At 34.6% G+C, this 21,085-nt stretch overlaps 3 protein-coding genes across 5 annotated transcripts; 1 reads left to right on the forward strand and 2 right to left on the reverse strand.

The window, feature by feature from the left end:
* Positions 1 to 308: 308 nt before the first annotated feature.
* LOC147502599 (ethylene-responsive transcription factor ABR1-like) lies at positions 309 to 2,700 on the reverse strand. The gene is made up of 2 exons (XM_086607421.1): positions 2,140 to 2,700; positions 309 to 1,103 (listed from the first exon to the last, which is right to left on the reverse strand). Exons 1-2 carry the CDS (start codon positions 2,507 to 2,509, stop codon positions 406 to 408), a joined length of 1,068 nt encoding a protein of 355 aa, XP_086463547.1. The 5' UTR covers positions 2,510 to 2,700; the 3' UTR covers positions 309 to 405.
* Positions 2,701 to 3,875: 1,175 nt separating this feature from the next.
* On the reverse strand, positions 3,876 to 9,349 carry RNR1 (ribonucleotide reductase 1). Of its 3 annotated transcripts, XM_086607368.1 has the most exons (17): positions 8,669 to 9,349; positions 8,525 to 8,586; positions 8,363 to 8,450; positions 7,689 to 7,952; positions 7,343 to 7,583; positions 7,060 to 7,136; positions 6,789 to 6,959; positions 6,593 to 6,685; positions 6,352 to 6,501; positions 6,159 to 6,245; positions 5,831 to 5,995; positions 5,628 to 5,747; positions 5,223 to 5,425; positions 4,961 to 5,110; positions 4,728 to 4,875; positions 4,446 to 4,529; positions 3,876 to 4,252 (listed from the first exon to the last, which is right to left on the reverse strand). In XM_086607368.1, the coding sequence occupies exons 1-17, from the start codon at positions 8,894 to 8,896 to the stop codon at positions 4,148 to 4,150; spliced, it is 2,436 nt and encodes an 811-aa protein (XP_086463494.1). In that variant the 5' UTR covers positions 8,897 to 9,349; the 3' UTR covers positions 3,876 to 4,147. The 3 variants fall into 3 exon arrangements, with proteins under 3 accessions (XP_086463494.1, XP_086463496.1, XP_086463495.1); XM_086607370.1 differs by lacking the exon at positions 8,669 to 9,349 and having other exon boundaries at positions 7,689 to 7,914; positions 8,525 to 8,581; XM_086607369.1 differs by lacking the exon at positions 8,669 to 9,349 and having other exon boundaries at positions 7,689 to 7,932; positions 8,525 to 8,566.
* A 9,888-nt stretch (positions 9,350 to 19,237) lies between these two features.
* Positions 19,238 to 19,960, forward strand: LOC147502601 (uncharacterized). Its single transcript, XM_086607307.1, has 2 exons — positions 19,238 to 19,817; positions 19,923 to 19,960. The coding sequence occupies exons 1-2, from the start codon at positions 19,238 to 19,240 to the stop codon at positions 19,958 to 19,960; spliced, it is 618 nt and encodes a 205-aa protein (XP_086463433.1).
* The last annotated feature ends 1,125 nt before the right edge of the window (positions 19,961 to 21,085 follow it).

Genomic DNA, 21,085 nt, shown 5'->3' on the forward strand with positions numbered 1-21,085 from the left:
AGGTTTGCTTACTTCTCTGCTTAATATATTATATATTAAAATAAAAGTTATAATGACGTGGACTGCTTAACTATTATACTGCTAAATTAAAATAGAAAGTACCTACCGTTTATAAGCTAGAACCGGACTACCGAATCAACTCTCAACCCATATTTTAGAACAATCCAGGAAATTAGTCCAACACTCCGGAATGTATGAAATGTCCGATATATTCGAACTAGATTTCTTTTTACTCTAGGTGGATTTGTTATTAGTGGAGATTGAGAGTCACACGGAGAGGGAGAGAGATAAATGCTAAAGATGTGTAATTCTGTTTAGACACTAAAATTGATTATTTCATTATATTTCATAAACCAAGAAACAATAAAAACAACAGAAAATATAAAAGAAACAAATTAATATAAATCAACCAGACGAACAAGGATAGTGACCAAAATCCGACCGTGAAGTCCCTGGTGGAAAACCTGACACACTACCACTTTGATCAAAATTTTCTGGTGGGAACAAATAACATGCATTCTGATTTTCTGAAAGACCTGGAAACAGAGAAAATGAAGGAGAAGTGGAAGGAGAAGCCATTGAAGATGAAGAACAAAAGATTTGATGTAATGGACTAGGGGGGTGTGTATGAAAATCACTATAACCCTGTGTATACTCCATATAATTTCTCATAGCATTAACATCAGGCCTTTGAAGCTGCTGTTGATTAAAAGATGGAGGTTGAAAGAACAAAGAAGCTGGTGAATGGGTTCTTAGAGAATCGGGAATGGAGATTTGGGTTGGTTGTGAAATAGGTACAGATGGTTGGAGTTGAACATTTTCAGGAAAGTTGAGTTTTGCTCTGCTGCCTCTGAATCTAAGAGCAGCTTCATCATATGCTCTTGCTGCTGCTTCAGCTGTATCAAATGTACCTAACCATACTCTTGCAGCTTTGTGAGGGTCTCTTATTTCTGCTGCCCATTTGCCCCATGGTCTTTGCCTCACTCCTCTGTATTTTCTCCTTCTCTCTCCTCCTCCTAAGGAACGATTCTCTTCATGAGAAAGAGTTTGAGTTGCTGAAGTGGCGCTTATTGTAGCTGTTGTAGCAGTAAGCCTACTTTGGTCTGTATTGTAAAAAAACAATAAATTAGATTATAAAAAGAAAAAAAAAATACTGTTCTGAAAATACAAAATGTCAATTCTGCTAAGGTTCATATAAAGAAACAACAATAGTCTTTGGTGCAGGATAATATACAAACTATAAAATCATCATGGCGCATTAGTCCCACTAAACAATAAGTACATTGCTCACAACTAAACAAGAACTTGACCCTGAGTGAAAATGGTGCAAACCCGCAAATTATAGTATATAGCAAGTAACTCCAAATCTCCTTCAAAATTCTTAATTCTATGTTCCGAATATATTTGTGAGAAGAATGAATGTTTGCCTCCCTAGAATCCAATGGTAACAAGTAACATCTCCTATACGAACCTTACCAACTATATACTTCCTCTCTGAACTTCTTAAATAGGTACTTAACTGTCTGTAACTATTTTTTGAGTTCGCCAGTTTTGTAAAGTTACTCACCTATCTTTTTCACATAATTAAACAGACTTGCTAAAAGTTAACCAGGGATTAGGTTGGTCCTTCAATACGTCCAAAGTTTAAATTTGGCTCTATATATGTGAAGTTTTTTAGACACTAAAAGCCCTTTAATTCACATCAAACATGGTATGTAACCATGATCCAGAATTTAAGGATATATGAGATATGTTCACTCTAACCAAGTTTGTTTTTAAGCGGAGGGAGGGTGAAGTGGACAAAGTGCTTAAGCACCTGCACCTCCCTGCTGCATATGGTACAGTATATATATATATATACCCAAAAAAAACCTTCAGAAGAAATGGTGTGTGCTTGAAAGGAGAAAAATATTAATGGATCAATATTCATTCTACAAAACACTATTTTGTCATACAATCCATGACTTGTTGTGAGATATACATATAATAACCTATATGGCCATATGGAAGAAAGAAATGCAGAAGCAGATATTTTCGTTTTACAGAGCAAAGCATATAACAAAAATCCCATTATAACATAAATCACTTAAAAATGGAATTTGCTAAAGATTTATTTTGTTAGTTCTAAATTAAACATACCTGCTATGCTACTTGATGATGACTGCCCTCCTTGTGATGAATGCCTAATCTCACCACTATATCCTCTGCTACTGTAATTACTCCTCATAATCGCATCACCACTGCTCTCCTCATCTCCACGACCTCTCTTCTGTCTACCACCACCCCACCAAGTAGAAGAAGCCATAGCTTCATCACTAGTACCAGAAACCACATGAGAAAGAGCTGATACCATAGCTGACATTTCTCTTTTTCTACTATAACCAGGAATCATCATTCCAATCATGTCCTCATTTTCTTCTTGATCTACCTCTTCATTTACATCTTGTAATGGATTAGTTTGTCCTTCATACTCACTAGTCTCTCCTGAGTTCGCCACCTTTATAAACATGCAAGCTTAACCAAACTTATGAAAGAAGTATAAAACTTTAAACTAAAGAACAAGAACACGTATACTTATATATAATGTCATGAAAATGCACACGTGCTGCAAAGCCAATGCAACTTTAGATAATAATGACTTTGTTTTGTTGCTTTATTTGTGGCTCATGTGGTATTTGACTTTTTATTTTTCTTTGTGTAGAGTTAATCCTTTAATGAAGGAGACAGAGGTATAATCAGATTAGATTTGAAGACAGGCACCGACCTTGTTTTACGTTCACTTGAGCCTTTGACTACCTATCTTGTTCATACGTTCACTTGAGCCAAGTCGGTGCGTTTGTCAAATGTTGGAGTGAGTTTGGACTTTGTACTGAAATACTGAGTCAATCAAATGAAACAATGCCGACACTCAAAGAGGCTCTGTGGTTCTTATTTAGGGGCTTACCGCTTACTAAAGTTGGGCTTCTACGTATATTGTATTCTTGTCTAACTTGTCATATGGTTCTGTCTCACTCTGTGGTATAGTGGTATGTGTGTGAAACTGTGTACCTTTGGTTCTCCATACCAAATTTTCTTGATTTAATTTGACCATCGGTTTTAACTTTCAAGGCAATCCCTTCACAGCAAAAGGTGTCAATGTGCTCATTCCATTAGGCAAATTCATAGAAAATACCTTTAACAATAAAATGACCGGTTACTCTATTAATTTATTTATTTGCTCACAACAATCAAAACACGTTTGTCCTGTGAAACACCATCGCATGTGGAGGAATGAACATCATTTTATATGCTAAGTAATAAATAACTAAATACTATACTATTCTTGACGGTCAAACCTACGCTTTAGGCTTTGGCACGTCTGAGCCCATTCAAGCCATGTTTGAAATAGTTTAATTAAATGGGCTATTTACTGAGCTGTATGATTTAGCCCAAGTCATGCCCAGACCATTTTAAAGAAATAGTGAGCCGACTTAGTTCCACAAATATACACACGTTTTAATTGTTTTTGGAAATCACATTGTTTTTGGAAATAATTCCCCACTAGGATATATATATATATATTCCAAATTTGGTATGTAACCTAATCTTTATGTCGGTTCCAACTTCCAAAATAGTATAATCCAGATATATCAGCAAGCACGAGTGCAACCACAGACAACAAATTCTCATGTGCTCCTGAAAAGGAAGGCGTAGGGTCCGGAACTGTGAGACACTATGCAGTGAAGGTGACAATGAAAGTGGAGATGTGTTTGATTGCAGCAGAGAATTTTCACTGATGAATCTCACTTCGTAGTATAGTTGTTTTCAAGAGTACCAGTGAAAATTTCATCCTACAATCACTTAGTTACCCTCATAAAAAAATAACTAGTTGCATATAGGAACATAATGACAACTTCTCTTATAAATGCAATTAAAATAAAAGTGCAACATTCACTCCTTATCACTTTACATAACTATACACAGACATGGTCAAAGCAATGTGAGTTTCAAGCTTTCACTAGAGAACATCCCCACTTATCCTCATCTCATTGTTATCTCCACTGCAAAATCACTAGAATGTGAAGTGACCACTAGAATTTGTTAATTCACACCTCTTACGCTACTGATAATTGCAATTTCCATTATATGTTTCTGATACTCACTGAAATCAACTTCCACATGCCATACACTCTTCTCGGTTTTCCAAAGAACAGACAACTTGCGCCATTTTGGTACTAATATCATCGTCAACTGGCATTCCTTTGGTCTTTTCCTGTATTGTGTTAATAAATAGGAATAATTTAATGTCAACAACATACAATACACTAACAATTCAAGGAACACAGTATAGACGAAAATGAACAATATAACAGAATACTTTTAGCAAAAACATATAACAGCCCATAGAATCACCTAAAAAAATGCTGGTAAAGATTGAACTATCAAAAAGAACAACAAAAACACACCTTCACAGCAGATGTATCAACAGTGAACTTGATTGCATCAGCTGCAGCACGTGACCGCAGATAATACATCCCAGTTTTCAAACCCTAAGACAACAATATATAAAGTCAAATTAATACATGAGTGTTGACACCAGGAATAAAAGCATACCAAAAGACAGCCATTAAACAGCTCTTGACAACCATTTTCTTGAAATTATAGGAATAGATGGATCATGGATGCCTTTTTGGAATCTATACAGAGATTCAACTGTTTCACTCTAAATAAAATGTGAACTTTCATACCTTGGACCAAGCATAAAAATGCAAAGATGTGAGTTTCCCAAAATTAGGCTGATCCATGTGAATATTAAGACTTTGGCTCTGATCTATGTAGCATCCACGATCAACCGCCATATCAACCAAGGACCTCTGTTTAATTTCCCAGACAGTCCTAAAAGTACAAAAGCGATATATAATTAGCATGTAGATAGGATCCAATTTTGCAGTCTATCAACAAGGATTCATTATAATTATACCTGTAAATGGCTTTCAGGTCATCGGGAATCTCTGGGACTGTAAGAACCGATCCATTTTCATAAATTATCTTGTTTTTCAGTGCAGGAGACCACAAACCCATCTCAACTAAGTCATGAAGAAGGTGTTTGTTCACCACAACAAATTCACCACTGTAATAAATAAATAAAATGGGGATAAGGTTGCATAGTACATACTTTTTAAAATCTTAAAAATAATCATAAAAAAATACATATTATTATCATAACAATGATAATAGTCTACCTTAAAACTCTACGGCTGTATATATTAGAGGTATACGGCTCAAAACACTCATTGTTGCCAAGTATTTGGCTGGTTGAAGCAGTGGGCATAGGTGCTACTAGAAGAGAATTTCTCACTCCATTCTTGCTGATCAGTGACTTGAGAGCTGACCAATCCCACCTATCTGATGGTACTACACCCCACATGTCTGGTTGAAGAATCCCCTATAGTCCAAAAATTATAAAATCCTTATTACATGCACAACAAATGATTTATTAATAAGATCCAAGATATAGGCTGCAAAAAGATTAACAGTCAACTCAAACCACACCTTTTATCCTTATTCAAATGAGAGGGGAATGTGTATTCTTCCTCCCAAAGGAAACAGAAATGCACACAAGAAGTTACAACCCTCTAGTCACATACCTTGCTCACAGGGCACCCTTGGTACGTCTCATAAGGACCTTCTTTTGCAGCCAACTCAGAAGAAGCTTTAAGAGCATGATAATAAATAGTCTCAAATATGTCTTTGTTTAGCTGTTGTGCCTGGACAGGTTCAAGAAAAACACAATTAGAACCATTTGGGGAAAAAACAATAAAAAACAGCAAGCTCTAGGGAATCCCCAAACCTCAGGTGAATCGAAAGGCATGCCAAGCAGAATGAAAGCATCAGCAAGACCCTGAACTCCTAGCCCAATTGGCCTGTGACGTAGATTTGATGTCTTTGCGGTGTCAACAGGATAATAGTTAACATCAATTATCTTATTGAGGTTTGTAGTAACTAAGGCAGTAACCTGTTAATGCAGAACAGCAGCATAATTTAGAACTTGATGATGATATGACATAGATTAATAACAAAACTATAAAATATATGTATGGTTAACTACTCATGTTACTGCTCGGTATCTTGTATAAGACCATTAAACAATGTACACTAAAAAACATTTAGAGACAAACCTCTGCAAGCTTGTCAAAATCAAAATAGCGGTTTTTAGAACCACTGCTTCCAACCAACTTAGATGGGTGAGACTCAATTGGAACATCCTACAACAAAAATACCAAGTCAGCATGGCAAACAAAATGAAAATATACTTGAAATGGTCACGCCACTTGTGTAGATACTTGTAATGCATCTAAGTATCTAACCAACCTTCTCCCGAACATATCGTGGAAGAGCAATGGAAGCCAAATTGCAGACTGCAGTTTCAGTGGGACTTGTGTATTCAATAATCTCAGTACACAGATTTGAAGATTTAATAGTACCCAAATTCTGCTGATTGCTTTTTCTATTGCAAGCATCCTGAAGAAACAAATGAAAATAAGTCAATTGGAACAATGACCAAAAACCTCAATGGACAAAAAAGCACCTGCAGAGCCATCAATGAGATTACCTTAAAAAGCATATACGGTGTTCCAGTTTCTATCTGAGCCTTCAGAATCTCAAACCAGAGGTTCTGTGCAGACACGACTTTCTTTGCCTTTCCCTGCATGCAAAAGTCACATCATACATAAAACAAAAGACCAAATTTCAGAAATCATAACCAGTCAACCATACAGCAAGAACTGAAAATAGTATGTTTAACTTACAGCTCTCTCATACTGCGTGTACAAGTTCTCAAACTCCTCACCCCAACAATCAGCCAAACCTGGAGCCTCATTAGGACAAAACAAAGACCACTGTCCATTTCCTTGGACTCTCTGCATAAACAAGTCAGGAATCCATAGAGCATAAAATAAATCCCGAGCTCGCTGTTCTTCCTGCAAAGATGCAATTAACAGTTGGATTAATACCCACCAAAAATTAATAAAAAATTAATACTTTTTTGAGATATGAACTGAAGTAGCACCAATATTCTACCTTTCCATGATTCTTCCTAAGGTCAAGAAACTCAAAAACATCAGCATGCCATGGCTCCAAATACACAGCAAATGCACCTAAATGAATCACAAGCAAAATATAAAAGAAAAGGAACTGTCAAAACTTATTCAGAAAACAATTGAATGTACAGCAAATGCACCTAAATGTATCACATATAATGTATAGCAAACATCCACATGCATATACTTGACAATTCATGAATTCATAAAAGGCACAATAAGACATAGTCTAAGCAGGATAGAATAGGGTATGTGACATTCACCTTTCCTCTTGCCACCTCCTTGATCAACATAGCGGGCAGTGTCATTAAACACCCTTAGCATTGGAACAATGCCATTGGATGTTCCATTTGTGCCACGAATATAACTACTTGTAGCACGAATGTTATGAACAGAAACACCAATCCCTCCAGCAGATTTGCTGATGACTGCACACTCCTTCAAAGTATCATATATCCCTTCAATGCTATCATCTTTCATGCAAACTAAGAAGCAACTGCTCAGCTACCCAATACAAACAATTCACCCAGTTAGAACACATTAAAAGAGAGACCTCAGATTGAAGAGAATTTTTTTTTAAAAAAAAAATGTATACACAAGAGGACATACTTGGGGCCTAGGCGTCCCCGCATTAAAAAGTGTGGGAGAAGCATGGGTGAACCAACGCTGGGACATCAAATGGTATGTTTTCAAAACAGATTCGATGTCATCCTTGTGGATACCAACTGAAACCCTCATCAACATGTGCTGTGGTCTTTCCACAACCTTCCCCTCCATCTTCAATAGATAGGATCTCTCAAGGGTCTTGAAACCAAAGTAATCATAATCAAAGTCTCTGTCATAAATGATTTCACTGTCCAGTAATTCAGCATTCTGGAAAAAAGAGAACAAATTAAATCATTACAAAAGATTAATTAAATTGTAACAAGAGATCGTGTCCATGTTTTACATTTTACTCTCAAACCTATCTCCACACAAGTACACAACCAACTCAACATCCTAAACTCTGTAACTCTCAGTAGCACAACTCAATCAATAATGGATCAGCCAATAATTGCCAATATAGAACACATACTAAAATTAATTGGCTTAGTACTTTCTGAACAAATATAGATCAGATTGTTTGAACTTCCAATTAATAACAATCCAAAAGGGCAAAAGCCTCAGCAATTAACAAACCATGAAGCAGAAACAGATCTACTATGTCATACTAATTTACTCATAAATCAAACATGATATTCATTCACTAATAAAATTGGAGAGTGAAACTGAAAGACAATTACCTTCATAATAATCTCATAAACATCATCAGCCACAAGCGGAGCTTTCTGCCCAGATCTCTTATTGAAATGATAATACATATCTTTAATCCTGCAGTAACAATCCAAATCAACCAATGTCCAAATCACAACAATAAAATTAACAAATTGGCAAAAAGGGGTTACGTCTCCGAGAATGATTTCTTCGTATTCTTATGCAAATTAGAAACCACAATCCTCGCCGCAAGCTAAATCACCAAAAAAAAACCAAAATTAATAAATAAATGTTAATTAATTACCCAAAATAAAATATCTAAAAAATAAAATTACCGAAGCGTAATCGGGGTGATTTGCAGTCATAGCAGCAGCAGTTTCAGCAGCAAGTTCATCGAGTTGACTAGTAGTAACACCTTTATAAACCCCAGCACAAACTTTCTGAGCAACGAGTACAGGATCACAATGTTCAATACTTAACCCATAACTTAATTTCTTCAACCTAGCAGTAATCTTATCAAAATGAACCGTTTCATGCCTCCCATCTCTCTTCACCACATACATTTTTTTTTTTTTAATCTCACTGGGGAATTTCGTCAAACAGGTTGGGAAGGTAAAAATAATAAATGAATGAGAGAAAAGAGGAAAGGGATAATTGTTGATAGGTTTGAGGGGGGTTTAAATAATGTGATGAGAGAGAGAGAGAGAGAGAGAGGAAGTTTGAAATTTAGATTTTAGGGTTTTCCCTCTAAATTTTTTTGAGTTTCGCGCCAAATTGAATAAAGTAAGTAAAGTAGTAATGAAGTTTACAGGAGAAGCTTTGTTTTTTTGGGTTGGGAGTTGGGACCACGGAACGGCTGGTCACAATTTATTTGTTGTTTGTTTTTTAAATGGCAAGTCGGCAAGTTTGGTACTTTGGTGTGAGCGTGAATGCCGGTTTTGATTGCTAGTACTTGTCATGCATATCCAAACTCCAAAGTACATGGTGCCGCACAAACATCATCTTCTCGACATGTTTATGAGATCTCTATGGCTATATGGTTTTAACATGCCATTACAGCATTAGAGCAAGTCCAAACCACAAAAAGCGTGTCCGGATGGAGCTGTTATACGATTATGAGCTCTAAATTTGGATGGTGTGATAAACTCAACTAAATTTGAACAAAATCCCTCACAAGTCTAGCATTAAGACTCTCACAATTTTTCTATGTAATCTATATCTATATCTTAATATTAAAGCTCCCACACGGGATATTTTTCGAACCCTATTAAAATTCTACATCATCATCTCCTATTAAAATGAGAATTTCTCTTATATTGATTTTTTTTTTTTAAGCATTTCTAATTAAAATAGAAATCATTCTCCTATTAAAACGGAAATTCTTCATCTATTACAAAAAAGAAATTCTAGCATTTCAGATTAAAACGTGAATTATTCTCTTATTAAAATGGTATCTCTCCCCCAGTTAAAAAATGAGTTTTTAAAACTTAATTAAAATAATTTGTTGATAAATTAAAACGAGTTAACGACGAAAACATAAATCACAATATAGTTGCGATTGTTGAGCAAGTTTTTAAAAGAGTCGGTGCGTATGCACGGGTCTCCTTTCTAGTCTTAATATTAAAGCTTCCACAAATGGTATTTTTCGAGCTCTATTAAAATTTCACGTCATTTCCTGTTAAAACGATAATTTCTCTTCTATTTGAAAAATAGTAATTTATCTTCTATTATAACGAGAATTCTTCTCATATTAAAACAAATTCTAACACTTTTAATTAAAGCTGTAATTCTTCTCCTATTAAAATGAGAATTCCTACCCTATTGAAAATTAAACGAAAATCTATCGTATATAATTAAAACGAGAATTATTCTCCTATTAAAACATAATCTCTTAGCGACTAAAACGGTAGTCTCAATTTTCTCCCACAAGAGGTATTTTTGAGCTTTATTAAAATCTCACGTCATCTCCTATTATAACGATAATTTTTCTCCTATTAAAACAAATTATAACACTTCTAATTAAAGTGAAAATCATTCTCCTATTAAAATGAAAATTCATCCCATATTGAAAAGAGAAAAATCTAATATATCTAATTAAAACGGAAATTATTCTCCTATTAAAATAGGATCTCTCTCCCAATTGAAATAATGGGTTTTTAAAATTTAATTAAAACTTTATTTAAAACAATTTGTTAGAAAATTAAAACGGATTAGCGAGTAAAACGGTAGTACCAATTTTCTAAAAGCAATCTAAATGTTTTCAAAAGAACCGGTGTGTATGCACGAGCCTACAATATAGTCTTAATATTAAAGCTCCTACAAGGGGTATTTTTCGAGCTATATTAAAATTTAACGTAATCTCCTATTAAAATGAACATTTCTCTCCTATTTGAAAAACGATAATTTTTTTTTTTTTTACAACGGGAATTCATCTCATATTATAACAGGAATTTCTCTCTTATTAAAACAAATTATAACACTTCTAATTAAAGTGGGAATCATTTTCCTATTAAAATCCAAATATCTCCCAAATTGAAAAGAGAAAATCTAGCATATCTAATTAAAATGGGAATTAGTCTTCTATTAAAACAAAGTTTCTCTCCCAATTGAAAAAACGGGTTTTTTAAATTTAATTAAAACTTTATTTAAAATAATTAGTTATAAAATTAAAACTGGTTAGCGACTAAAACGGTAGTCCCAATTTTCTAAAAAAAAACTGAATGTTTTCAAAATAGCCGGTGCGTATGCACGGGTCTACAAGCTACTAAGCTAGTTTTAATATTAAAGCTCCCACAAGGGGTATTTTTCGAGCTTTATTAAAATTCAACGTTATCAACTTAATAGTTAACTTAAAACAAGAAACTCTTTTTCTATTAAAATCCAACTTCAAACGGGTTTTAAGACTTGAGGATCTCTCTCCCAATTGAAAAAATGGGTTTTTAAAACTTAATTAAAACCTCATTTAAAATAATTTGTTAGAAAATTAAAACGGGTTAGCGACTAAAATGGTAGTCCCAATTTTCTAAAAAAAAACTAAATATTTTCAAGAGAGCCGGTGCGTATGCTCGAGCCTACAAGATGGTCTTAATATTAAACCTCCTACAAGGAGTATTTTTCTAACTCTTCTAAAATTTCACCTCATCAACTCCTATTAAAACGGGAATTCCTCTTCTATTGAAAAGAGAAATTTTAGCACTTCTAATTAAAACGATAATTTTTCTCCTATTATAATTGAAATTCCTCCCCTATAGAAAAAGAAAAATCTAACACTTCTAATTAAAACGGAAAGCATTATCATATTAAAAACAGGAATCACATTTTTAAATTAAAACGGGATCTCTCTCCCAATTAAAAAACGGGTTTTTTAAACTTAATTAAACCACTTTGTTAGGAAATTAAAACAGGTTAGCGACAAAAACATGAATCACAATTTGTTAAAAATTTTATATATGTATAGTTATGATTATTGAGCAAATTTTTAAAAGAGCCGGTGCATATGCATGGGTATACTTTATAGTCTTATTTATATTTTGTTAAAAACTATATAATTGTATAAATAGCAAAATGAATATTATGTTTTACATAAATTAATGTTTTGTGTAGACTCCTCCAACGTTACATGAAAAATCTAATTTAAAATAACAAATTGTTTCATTGTCGGGATATGAATCTGGGACACTTCTCTATGTATAAACAATAATAAAATATAAATCATAGTGATGTAATATGATCTTTGGTATATGGTAGTGAAGTTTTTAATCAACTTTAACTAATCAAACACAAGTAATTCTACAACCTACAACACTACATCATATTTTTGGTCTCATATATATTTTTTATTGATTAATGGAATACATCCACATATAAAACTTAAAACCGAAACTTTTGAATTTTATTAAAATTATTAATTAAGTATATTATATTAACCAAAGTTAAAATTGAAAATATTTATTATTTAAACGTGATAATTATTTTATCGCGTATCAATTTAGCAATATTATACTGTAAATAAATAGTTTAAAAAAGTAATCAAACCCGGCAATCTGGCCTGACCCTCAATTCTCTAAAGAGAGGGCTGAAGTGAGGGTTAAATTAAAGCTTAACAATTTTAGCATCGGCTCTCATGGGCCCGCCCCTCACTACATGAGAGGCCCGCCCCCACCCGACCCTCAAGTCATACCGGCTTAATGGTTTGAGGATTGGGCCAGCCTGGCCTGCCCCTTTTTACACCCATATATATAGCAGCTTCTATAATTTAAGTGAATGACAAATAGTGCGTGATTTGTGCTATAAGTTCCCATTTAAGTGTACATACTAAGGGCATCTCCAATGGGGTGTAAAATTACACCTCCACATAGGCTCCATATAGGTGCCACTAGGATTTTATACCTCCACTCTACTCTAATATATTCAATCAAAAATATACACACCGGGTAGTTTCCAATGGCAAAAATTAACAAAAGTGTATTCTAAAATACAGACATTGGTTTTAGTGACGTTTGAGAGAATAGTAGATTAATGCGTTACTTATAGTGACGTCTCGATGTTTTGACATTTCTTTAAGTCACATCGCTCATATTACATAAGGTACATTACTTTAAGTAACGTTTATCTCCTTTAAAAAAAACAGAAGAAAAAAATAAAAACAAAGACATTCTAGTAATAGACTGACACTCCTTCATCTCAACTCCATTTTTATCTTCCAATGCCTCCTCACAAACGTATTTTTGGTGGTAGAGAGTTTGTGATGAAGAATCAACAATATCAAGTGTACAAAACTTGGGGCAAGAAGATGAATTTGTCACCCAAACACCGGATGAAAACACTATATTTGAACCCATTGTACGTTTTTCCGAAATTTACCAATCCACAACAACATCCACCACTAATTCAAAGTCCATAAACCCATGTATCTAACAGAGTGCTTGAAAATCATGTAAGGTTTATTGTTTTTCATTATCAATTTGATGTTTTGGTGTTTATAAATAGTTTGATTAAATGTTTTGTAAGAAACCATTGTATGTTTGGTTATTTTACTAAAAACTTGTATATTTAGTAAAACTAAAGGTGGACGTTATTTAGAAATAGTTTGATTAAATAACCGATGGCATGTAATGGGTGTAATGGGCAGATGGTGTGTTTTTGGTTTTGTTTTAATGGTCGTCCTACTTCTCATTCGAAATTAGTCGTTCCTTATAGACTAAAGTGAGTCATTTTCTTCATGGTGATGGTTAAAGCAATTTGGATATTCATAGAGAATTTTTACCCACTTTCCTGTTACCTGCACAAGTCTAAGAAGCCAAATACAAATTTTAATCCACCAATGAGTTCTTTTCAAACTTGTACTTCTTCCTATAACCAAATACAATGCGATATCATTTATTTATTTGATAAATTGATATCATTTATTTTGATCCTCATATACTGTTTTGATTAATGAACATTGTTTTTATGTAAATGACTAATTACATGGTGTAACTGAATGGTTAATTCGTTGTTCTTGGGAATCAGTTCAAATTTTTTGAAAAGCTCTCCGTAGTAGAAAGGAGCCGGGGTTTATAAGAATTTGTGATGCCATATTGGCGACTCCGTTTGGTGGTATCATTAACATTCTATATTTGCAAAATGACAAGGCGCTAATGTACGCCTTGATTTAGCGTTGGTGGGATACCGTACATAGCTTCCACTTTCCTTAGGGAGAGGTCACCATCACCCCGTTAGACTTCACCATGCTTGCGGGGTTGAGTATAGGGAGAGGAAAACTCTTACAATCTAACCGCAGTTATGAGACTTTTGAAACGGCGCACTAGCTATTTCCTGGAAAATAATTTGAAGATGATGATTCGTTTAAGGCGTTGAGGTTGAGTCCAACTAATTGGACATGCATTGGGATACAATGTAGATGGTTTGAAAATAGGTATGTGAATTACATTTTGGAGCAACCTAAAGGGTGGGAGCCAGGGGCTGATCACGAGAAATAGTACATACTTGCTTTTTTGTTTTATATGGTTGGTAAAGCATTTTTCAAAATAGGGACAAGTTCCATTCGCCTCTCCCTAGTTACGGATCTTTTGGATAGGTCGGCCATGAATGATATTGACTTTGGTGGTGTTATTTATGCATATCTGTTTAGAGGCATGGATGAGGTTGTACGTACTAAATCCAGTCGTGGGCAAATAGTGGGATTTTGTATTATCTTGCAGATAATCAAATCTTAAATTTTTATTTTACTTTGTAAAGTAGTCGAATCAAAATATTCATCTTGCATGCTATGTATATTTGTAATACAGACGAATGAATGCTAACCATTATTTTATTTTTTACTATAGTATTGGTGGTTTGAGTATGCGCATACTTTTAACCCCATTCAAGATTCATTGTACAACGCGGATGAAATTCCAAATATAAAGGCCTGGGGAAAATATAGAATTGAGAAACACTATGGAATGGTAAGACATAATATTGATTTGTCTCGTCAGCAGATTGAGATGGCTACTACTAACAAGATTGTATGGACACCATGGAGTACGACATGCATAATGGTGAGAGAACGTGATCCATTTTCTAAGGATGGTTTGATGCAAAACTATTAGGATATTTGTCGCCATGCCTTGGACTTGAGTAAGAAGAGGGTGGTTTTTGTTGCGCTCGGCCCTTTAAAGACATGGTACCTTAGGGATCGAGCTTGGCGCCAACTATGGAATTGGATGTTTGTTTAGTAGCTAATGTATTGAAAAACATGAATATTATAGCAACTGTGAGAGGTACTACTTTTAGCAGGTAGTTTCCATCTAGTTTTGAAATATCTTTATTGCTTTCTTGTTACATTGACTTGTATGCTTTTCTCTTACATAAATGTTATTTGTAATGTTCTCTGTAGATTACAGAAACATAAATGTTATTGATTCTCTGTAGATTATAACCAGTGGCGAATATAGAAGTGCTCAACATCGAGCTGTCACTAATGCCCAATAGGCACGATTGTCAATGGCAACGTTCCACAACCCTGCAACCCAGCTTGCTAGTGAGGATTGTCCAGCTCGATATCAAGAGGTTTCTTATGGGGACTATGTTTAGTCATGGTATTCTAAGGGGCCATAAGGCAAAAGAAATCTTGACGCCCTTCTTATTGGGGAACATGAGAAAGTCGTGGTGGAATAGAAGCAGTCATTGTGATAACTTTTGTGTATATGCTTGTGTCCTCAGTATGGACATATTTCTTGACTTTGGCCTCTTGTCTAGTAATATTTAAGTGTTCTAAAGATGTGATGTGTAAGAACAAAAATAAGAGAGGAGTGTCTGCTTATATGATATGTTGATTATTCAAATGAAATTCTGCCGATTTTTTTTAGGTGCTTATATATAATAAGCTAAATATTCAAAACAAACTCTACCGAATTTTTTTTTAGGTGCTTTATATGATATGTGCTCATATTCAAATGAAACTTTGCCAAATTGTTTTTAGATGTTCAATTGAGATCAACCAATCAAAGTAAGATTAAGGAGATAAATCATATGCTAAAATTTATTATAATTAAAGTAAACCATAGTCCAACACATTAATAACAAATACTAGAATAAGTAATATTACATCTCAGCTTAAACTACCCCTCATTTGTTCAATTGCCTTTTTTCCACTTTTTGTAAATCTCGGCTTGTTTTGCTTCAAAATATTCACGCCGAAAATCCGAAAGAACGGAAAGATCCATAGCCATAATTTTAGCTTATTCCATTCTTTCCATAGCTTCAATTTTTTTGTTCTTCAACTCTCGTTCAAGATCCTTAGATTGAAGTTGTGTTTCCAATAGTTTGTCTTCTCTTTTCATCCTCACTTCAACACGGTTAACAAACCCCTCCACCACTTTTGCCGCTTCAGTAGCTCTTCTTTTCCTCTCTTTTTGCTTCTTCACGCCATAAGATCATTAGTCGTCATAGTAGACGCATTAACAGCTTCATGCCTTCATCTAAGCAAATTGGAGTTTGCGAATCATTAACATTCGTTGATCCCTCACCATGAATTTTCTTCGAATAAGCTTTTGGTTTTGTCTTTGTTTCCATTGACCTATGCCATTTGGGAGTGTCTTTTAAGATAAGATAACAATGGTCATAATAAGCAAAAGCACTTCCTTCTTTTTCTTGGTAAAACACCCTTCCTCGTGCCATCTTACAAAAAAAAAAAAAAAAAGAAAAATTAAAAGAAAAAACATCATTAAGTGATCATCTAAAAAAAATTGTAAATACAAATTTTGACTAGCCATATCTTGAACAGTAGTTCCACTACGACGATTGTTCTCCACTTGTGCCATATAACCAACAAATTTGCTCACACTCTTGTTAATCATTTGCCAACGCACTTTGATTGATTCTAAGGTACGTGGAGTGCCGGGATTGCGCAATTTGAACTCATTTGTTATTCATTGAGTTGCCAATAATTACCCAAAGTTTGACCCATACCTACAATCCCATCTTCTCCAATTGTTATCCAATTTTCACAAAGTTTGACATCTTCATCAATGGTGAAATTCGATAGGTGGTTTTTTTTTCCCATTGGTGAAATTCGATAGTAATTTCGTCTTGATGTTAAGAATCCATTGACAAGAAAAAATAATAATGAATCTTAAGAGTATGAGTGTGAAGTATAATGAAAAATAATGGATATAAAATTGATGTATAGTGATTTAAGAGGTTGAAATTCGTGATTTTAAGAGATGAAACCGAGAAAAAATGGTTTTTGCCTGTTACACCTCGGAACATCACTTTAAGTGACGTATGTGTTTGAATATATATGGGACGTTACTTTAAGTGACGTATGAGTTACAACGGATCAAACGTTACTTTAAGTGGCGTCCGTAATTTTATTTGTTTAGACGTTAGTTAAAGTGACGTCTGAGATGTTTATCAACTAATAGCCGGATGGGGAATTCCCCACTCCCCCTATCGACTAATAGTTTATTACCCGCACTTTACACCACCCCTCCCCACATTAGAAAGAGATTTTTGACATTTGAGGTGTAAACTTTACACTTTGTACAATTTCCACCCCAATTGGAGATACTCTAATCGACAAACCTACAAAATTGTGTCGTTTGTAATCTTTGTATCGATTTAGTACTTTGAAATTTAAACTTGCATTCCCTAATTATACCAATGGTAATATAAGTGTTAAAATAGTGATGTGGCACCTAGTTGGCAAGCTATTTTGAAACCCTACATTGGACATGCTCTTAGTTATGCTCATTGGCTTTGCTTTAAATGACCTCAAAAGTAATAGTGTGCCATTGACGTTCAATGGTAGCTTTTAACAACATCGGTGAATACACGTCAACGGTCACACACAATTAGACTGTCTCATAAGAAAAAATGGCATCACGTGTTGTAAGGAAATTATATTTTCTTTCATTCTCCTAAATATGGTCATTATAGGAAATCCAATATTTTAGGATATATGCTAAATATCAGTTTCTATTTTGCATAATTGTGCAATATCCTCTGTCTTGATGAACAACTGAAATTAAAGAAATCCTAATTGGTAGAATCGGTCCTCTCTCCACCTATAAGTAAAAGCTTTTGTTCATCACAAAAACTACTTCACAAAATTCAACACATTAAAATTTGTAGGCAAAGAGGGATAAACAGATTTATTCTCTGGCGATTAAAGCATTCAATCAATAACAACATCAGACAGCATGATCGGCAAACTCTCTGCATCAGGATGTCTGGAGGTAACATTTATATTGTTTTTTTTTATTAATCCTACATGTGATTATTATGTAGTTCACGATCTTAGGATTCATGTTAAAAAATATCTAACGTGTGGTATCAGAGCTAGGTTTTAGAACACGTGATAGTCCATTAGTTAGGATTACTTTGGATCGCCATAATCGGCATATGTAGATCCGTTTCTAACTCTGTTTTGCAACAATTTATCGATCCAACTATTATGGTATGCATAAATGGTTTATATTTAATTTATTATGCAATTTTAATTAATGCACGACTGTTTGATCGTGATAAATCAATGCAATAGTTTAATGATAATATCGTGATAACAGTAAGTAACAAAGCATGTTCTTTATCCAGTAGCACATGCATATTAAAGTATTCCGTTTTGATGATGAACATATATTTTGCAAAGTTGAAAGTCTGTTCGTACCTATTGATTAAGGAAGGAGATGACATGACGTCATCACCTATTAAGATGGGCTTTAAGTTTATTTATTTCGGGCTTAACGTTTTATAAAAGTTACTGGTCACATTATCAAAAAAAAAAATTATGTTTGTGAATACGATAAAATTTTCGTCCCCAAGATGCGGTTAGGTTTCACCACAGTGACCCTAACTATTAAACACTGGATTTTGGCCCTAGTAGTACCATCATGATGTTTACACTACATATTGTTCAAACGCACGAATCTTTTAATCGCCCACAAACGGATTATATTCATGCGTCCAAACAATAATTAAGGAGTGTTTTGTTCGCATGTAGACCAAGGATATCCACAAATCTTAATTAGGAGAAACATCACTCAATTTTTTTCACCTTGAATATGACGACCTTAGATGGTATAATGTGTAGAAAATTATGGTGACTACCCACAGGAGCACCTAAATTTTATGTCGTATATAATACACGTGTTGTTTTAATTAAAAGCCTTATTGTATCTCTATTTGCAGTTATCATACCTACCAAACTAAATTCGCATGCTACCTCTGTCACTAAGCTCAATGGAACCAACTTCTTATAATGGAAAGAGCAAGTTGAGTTCACATTGGGGGTACTTGAATTGGATATGGCTCTTCTTAATGATAAGCCACCTCCACTTATTGCTGAAAGTACCGCTGAGGAAAAGAATCTCATTAATACTTGGGAGATGTCTGACAGACTAAGCATTATATTTTTGCGAATGACTATTGCTACCAACATCAAAACATCCCTTCCTAAATCTGAGAATGCTAAAGACTACATGCAGTCCATTCAAGATAGGTTTAAGACTGCAGACAAATCCCTTGCTGGGAAACTAATGGCAGATCTTACAACCATGAAGTTTGATGGCACTCGCTCAATGCATGAGCATGTCATTGAGATGACCAACCTTGCAGCAAAACTAAATAATTTGGGACTATCAGTGGATGAGGCTTTTCTCGTCCAATTTATCCTGAATAGTTTACCTCCTCAGTACGGACCTTTTCAAATTCATTACAACACTATTACAGACAAGTGGACAATGAATGAATTGGCTAACAAACTAGTTCAAGAGGAGGCCATGTTGAATCAACAAGGTATTAAAGTAGCTCATCTCGTTCACGGAGCTGGACACAAAGCTAGGAGAAAGCATAATTCAGGCCATAAAAGGGCACCACCCATATCTAATGACGCTAGTCAAAACCCCAAGAAGACAAAAAAGGAATACGTATACAAATTTTGCAAGAAACATGGACACTTTCAGGCAGACTGCACTAAACGCAGAGAATGGTTCGAAAGGTAACCCCATAGGTTTCATAAGTTATTTCGAATCAAATCTTACTTATGCTTCTTTTGATACTCGGTAGATTTACACCGGTGCTAATGTTCGTGTTTCCAACTCAATACAGGGATTCCTTACGATCCAAACCACAAACCCAAGTGAGAACTTTCTCTTCATGGGAAACAAGGACAAAGCTCCAATTGAAGCTATTGGAACCTTTCGTCTTGTTTTAGATAGCGGTTATCAGTTAGACTTATGTCAAACTCTTTATGTTATGTCTATTTCCCGTAATTTGGTTTTAGTAAGTGCACTTGATAAAGTTGGTTATTCGTTTGAAGTAGGAAATGGTATTTTCAGCTTATTCAAAAATTCTAGTCGAATTGAATCTGGAATTTTGATTGAAGGTCTATACAAGTTTCATCTTGATAATAAAATCGTTGAAACCCATCTTACCTTGCATTATAAGGAAACAAAACGAGAGTCATCTTCAAATGACTCTTATTTCTTGTGGCATAAAAGACTGGGTCACTTATCTAGTGAAAGAATCAAACGATTAGTAAAAGATGGTATCCTTCCGAAGCTAAATTTTACTAATATTAAAGTATGCGTGGATTGTATTAAAGGAAAAACAACAAAACACACAAAGAAAGGAGCCACAATAAGTACCCAGCTTCTTGAAATAATTCATACAGATATTTGCGGACCTTTTGACGTTCCAACCTTTGGGAGAGAAAAGTATTTCATTACCTTTATTACTGATTACTCACATTACTGTTATATATATTTGTTGCATGACAAATCTCAGTCTGTAGATGTTGTACAAGTGTTTATTACTAAAGTCGAACGGCAACTAGACATAAAAGTGAAAATCATAAGGTCTGATAGAGGTGGTGAGTTTTATGGAAGGTTTGACAAAACGTACAGGACAACATCTTGGACCTTTTGCAAAGCTATTCCAAAAGCTTAAAATTGTTGCCCAATACACAATGCCTAGTTCCCCATGGTAGAATGGTGTAGCTGAAAGGCGAAATCATACATATATGGAAATGGTTAGATCCATGATGAGTCATGCTAACTTACCTATATCCTTGTGGATGGATGCTCTACGCATGTCACGCCCCGAGACCCAACACACATCCCGAGGACGTGGAATGAATCTCGAGGCCGACACCTATCCCGATTCTACCGAAATTTCGGCAGAGTTTTCTTTGTTTGATCGACGTTCGTAAACCCTAAAAACCTGTCATAACCTGTCATAAACCTGTCATAACCCTGAACACTTCATAA

Source organism: Coptis chinensis, chromosome 4, assembly GCF_015680905.1.
Source record: "Coptis chinensis isolate HL-2020 chromosome 4, ASM1568090v1, whole genome shotgun sequence".
NCBI classification, from domain to species: domain Eukaryota; kingdom Viridiplantae; phylum Streptophyta; class Magnoliopsida; order Ranunculales; family Ranunculaceae; genus Coptis; species Coptis chinensis.

Excerpts from the sequence above, each read along its gene's own strand:
- LOC147502599 (XM_086607421.1), bottom strand. The coding sequence starts at position 2,509 with ATGTTTATAAAGGTGGCGAACTCAGGAGAGACTAGTGAGTATGAAGGA. Across the intron at positions 1,104-2,139 it reads ATCATCAAGTAGCATAGCAG|ACCAAAGTAGGCTTACTGCT; the intron begins GTATGTTTAATT and ends TTTACAATACAG.
- RNR1 (XM_086607368.1), bottom strand. The coding sequence starts at position 8,896 with ATGTATGTGGTGAAGAGAGATGGGAGGCATGAAACGGTTCATTTTGAT. Across the intron at positions 8,587-8,668 it reads ATCACCCCGATTACGCTTCG|CTTGCGGCGAGGATTGTGGT; the intron begins GTAATTTTATTT and ends TTGGTGATTTAG. Across the intron at positions 7,584-7,688 it reads CGGGGACGCCTAGGCCCCAA|CTGAGCAGTTGCTTCTTAGT; the intron begins GTATGTCCTCTT and ends TGTATTGGGTAG.
- LOC147502601 (XM_086607307.1), top strand. The coding sequence starts at position 19,238 with ATGACTATTGCTACCAACATCAAAACATCCCTTCCTAAATCTGAGAAT. Across the intron at positions 19,818-19,922 it reads CAGAGAATGGTTCGAAAGGT|CAGGGATTCCTTACGATCCA; the intron begins AACCCCATAGGT and ends TCCAACTCAATA.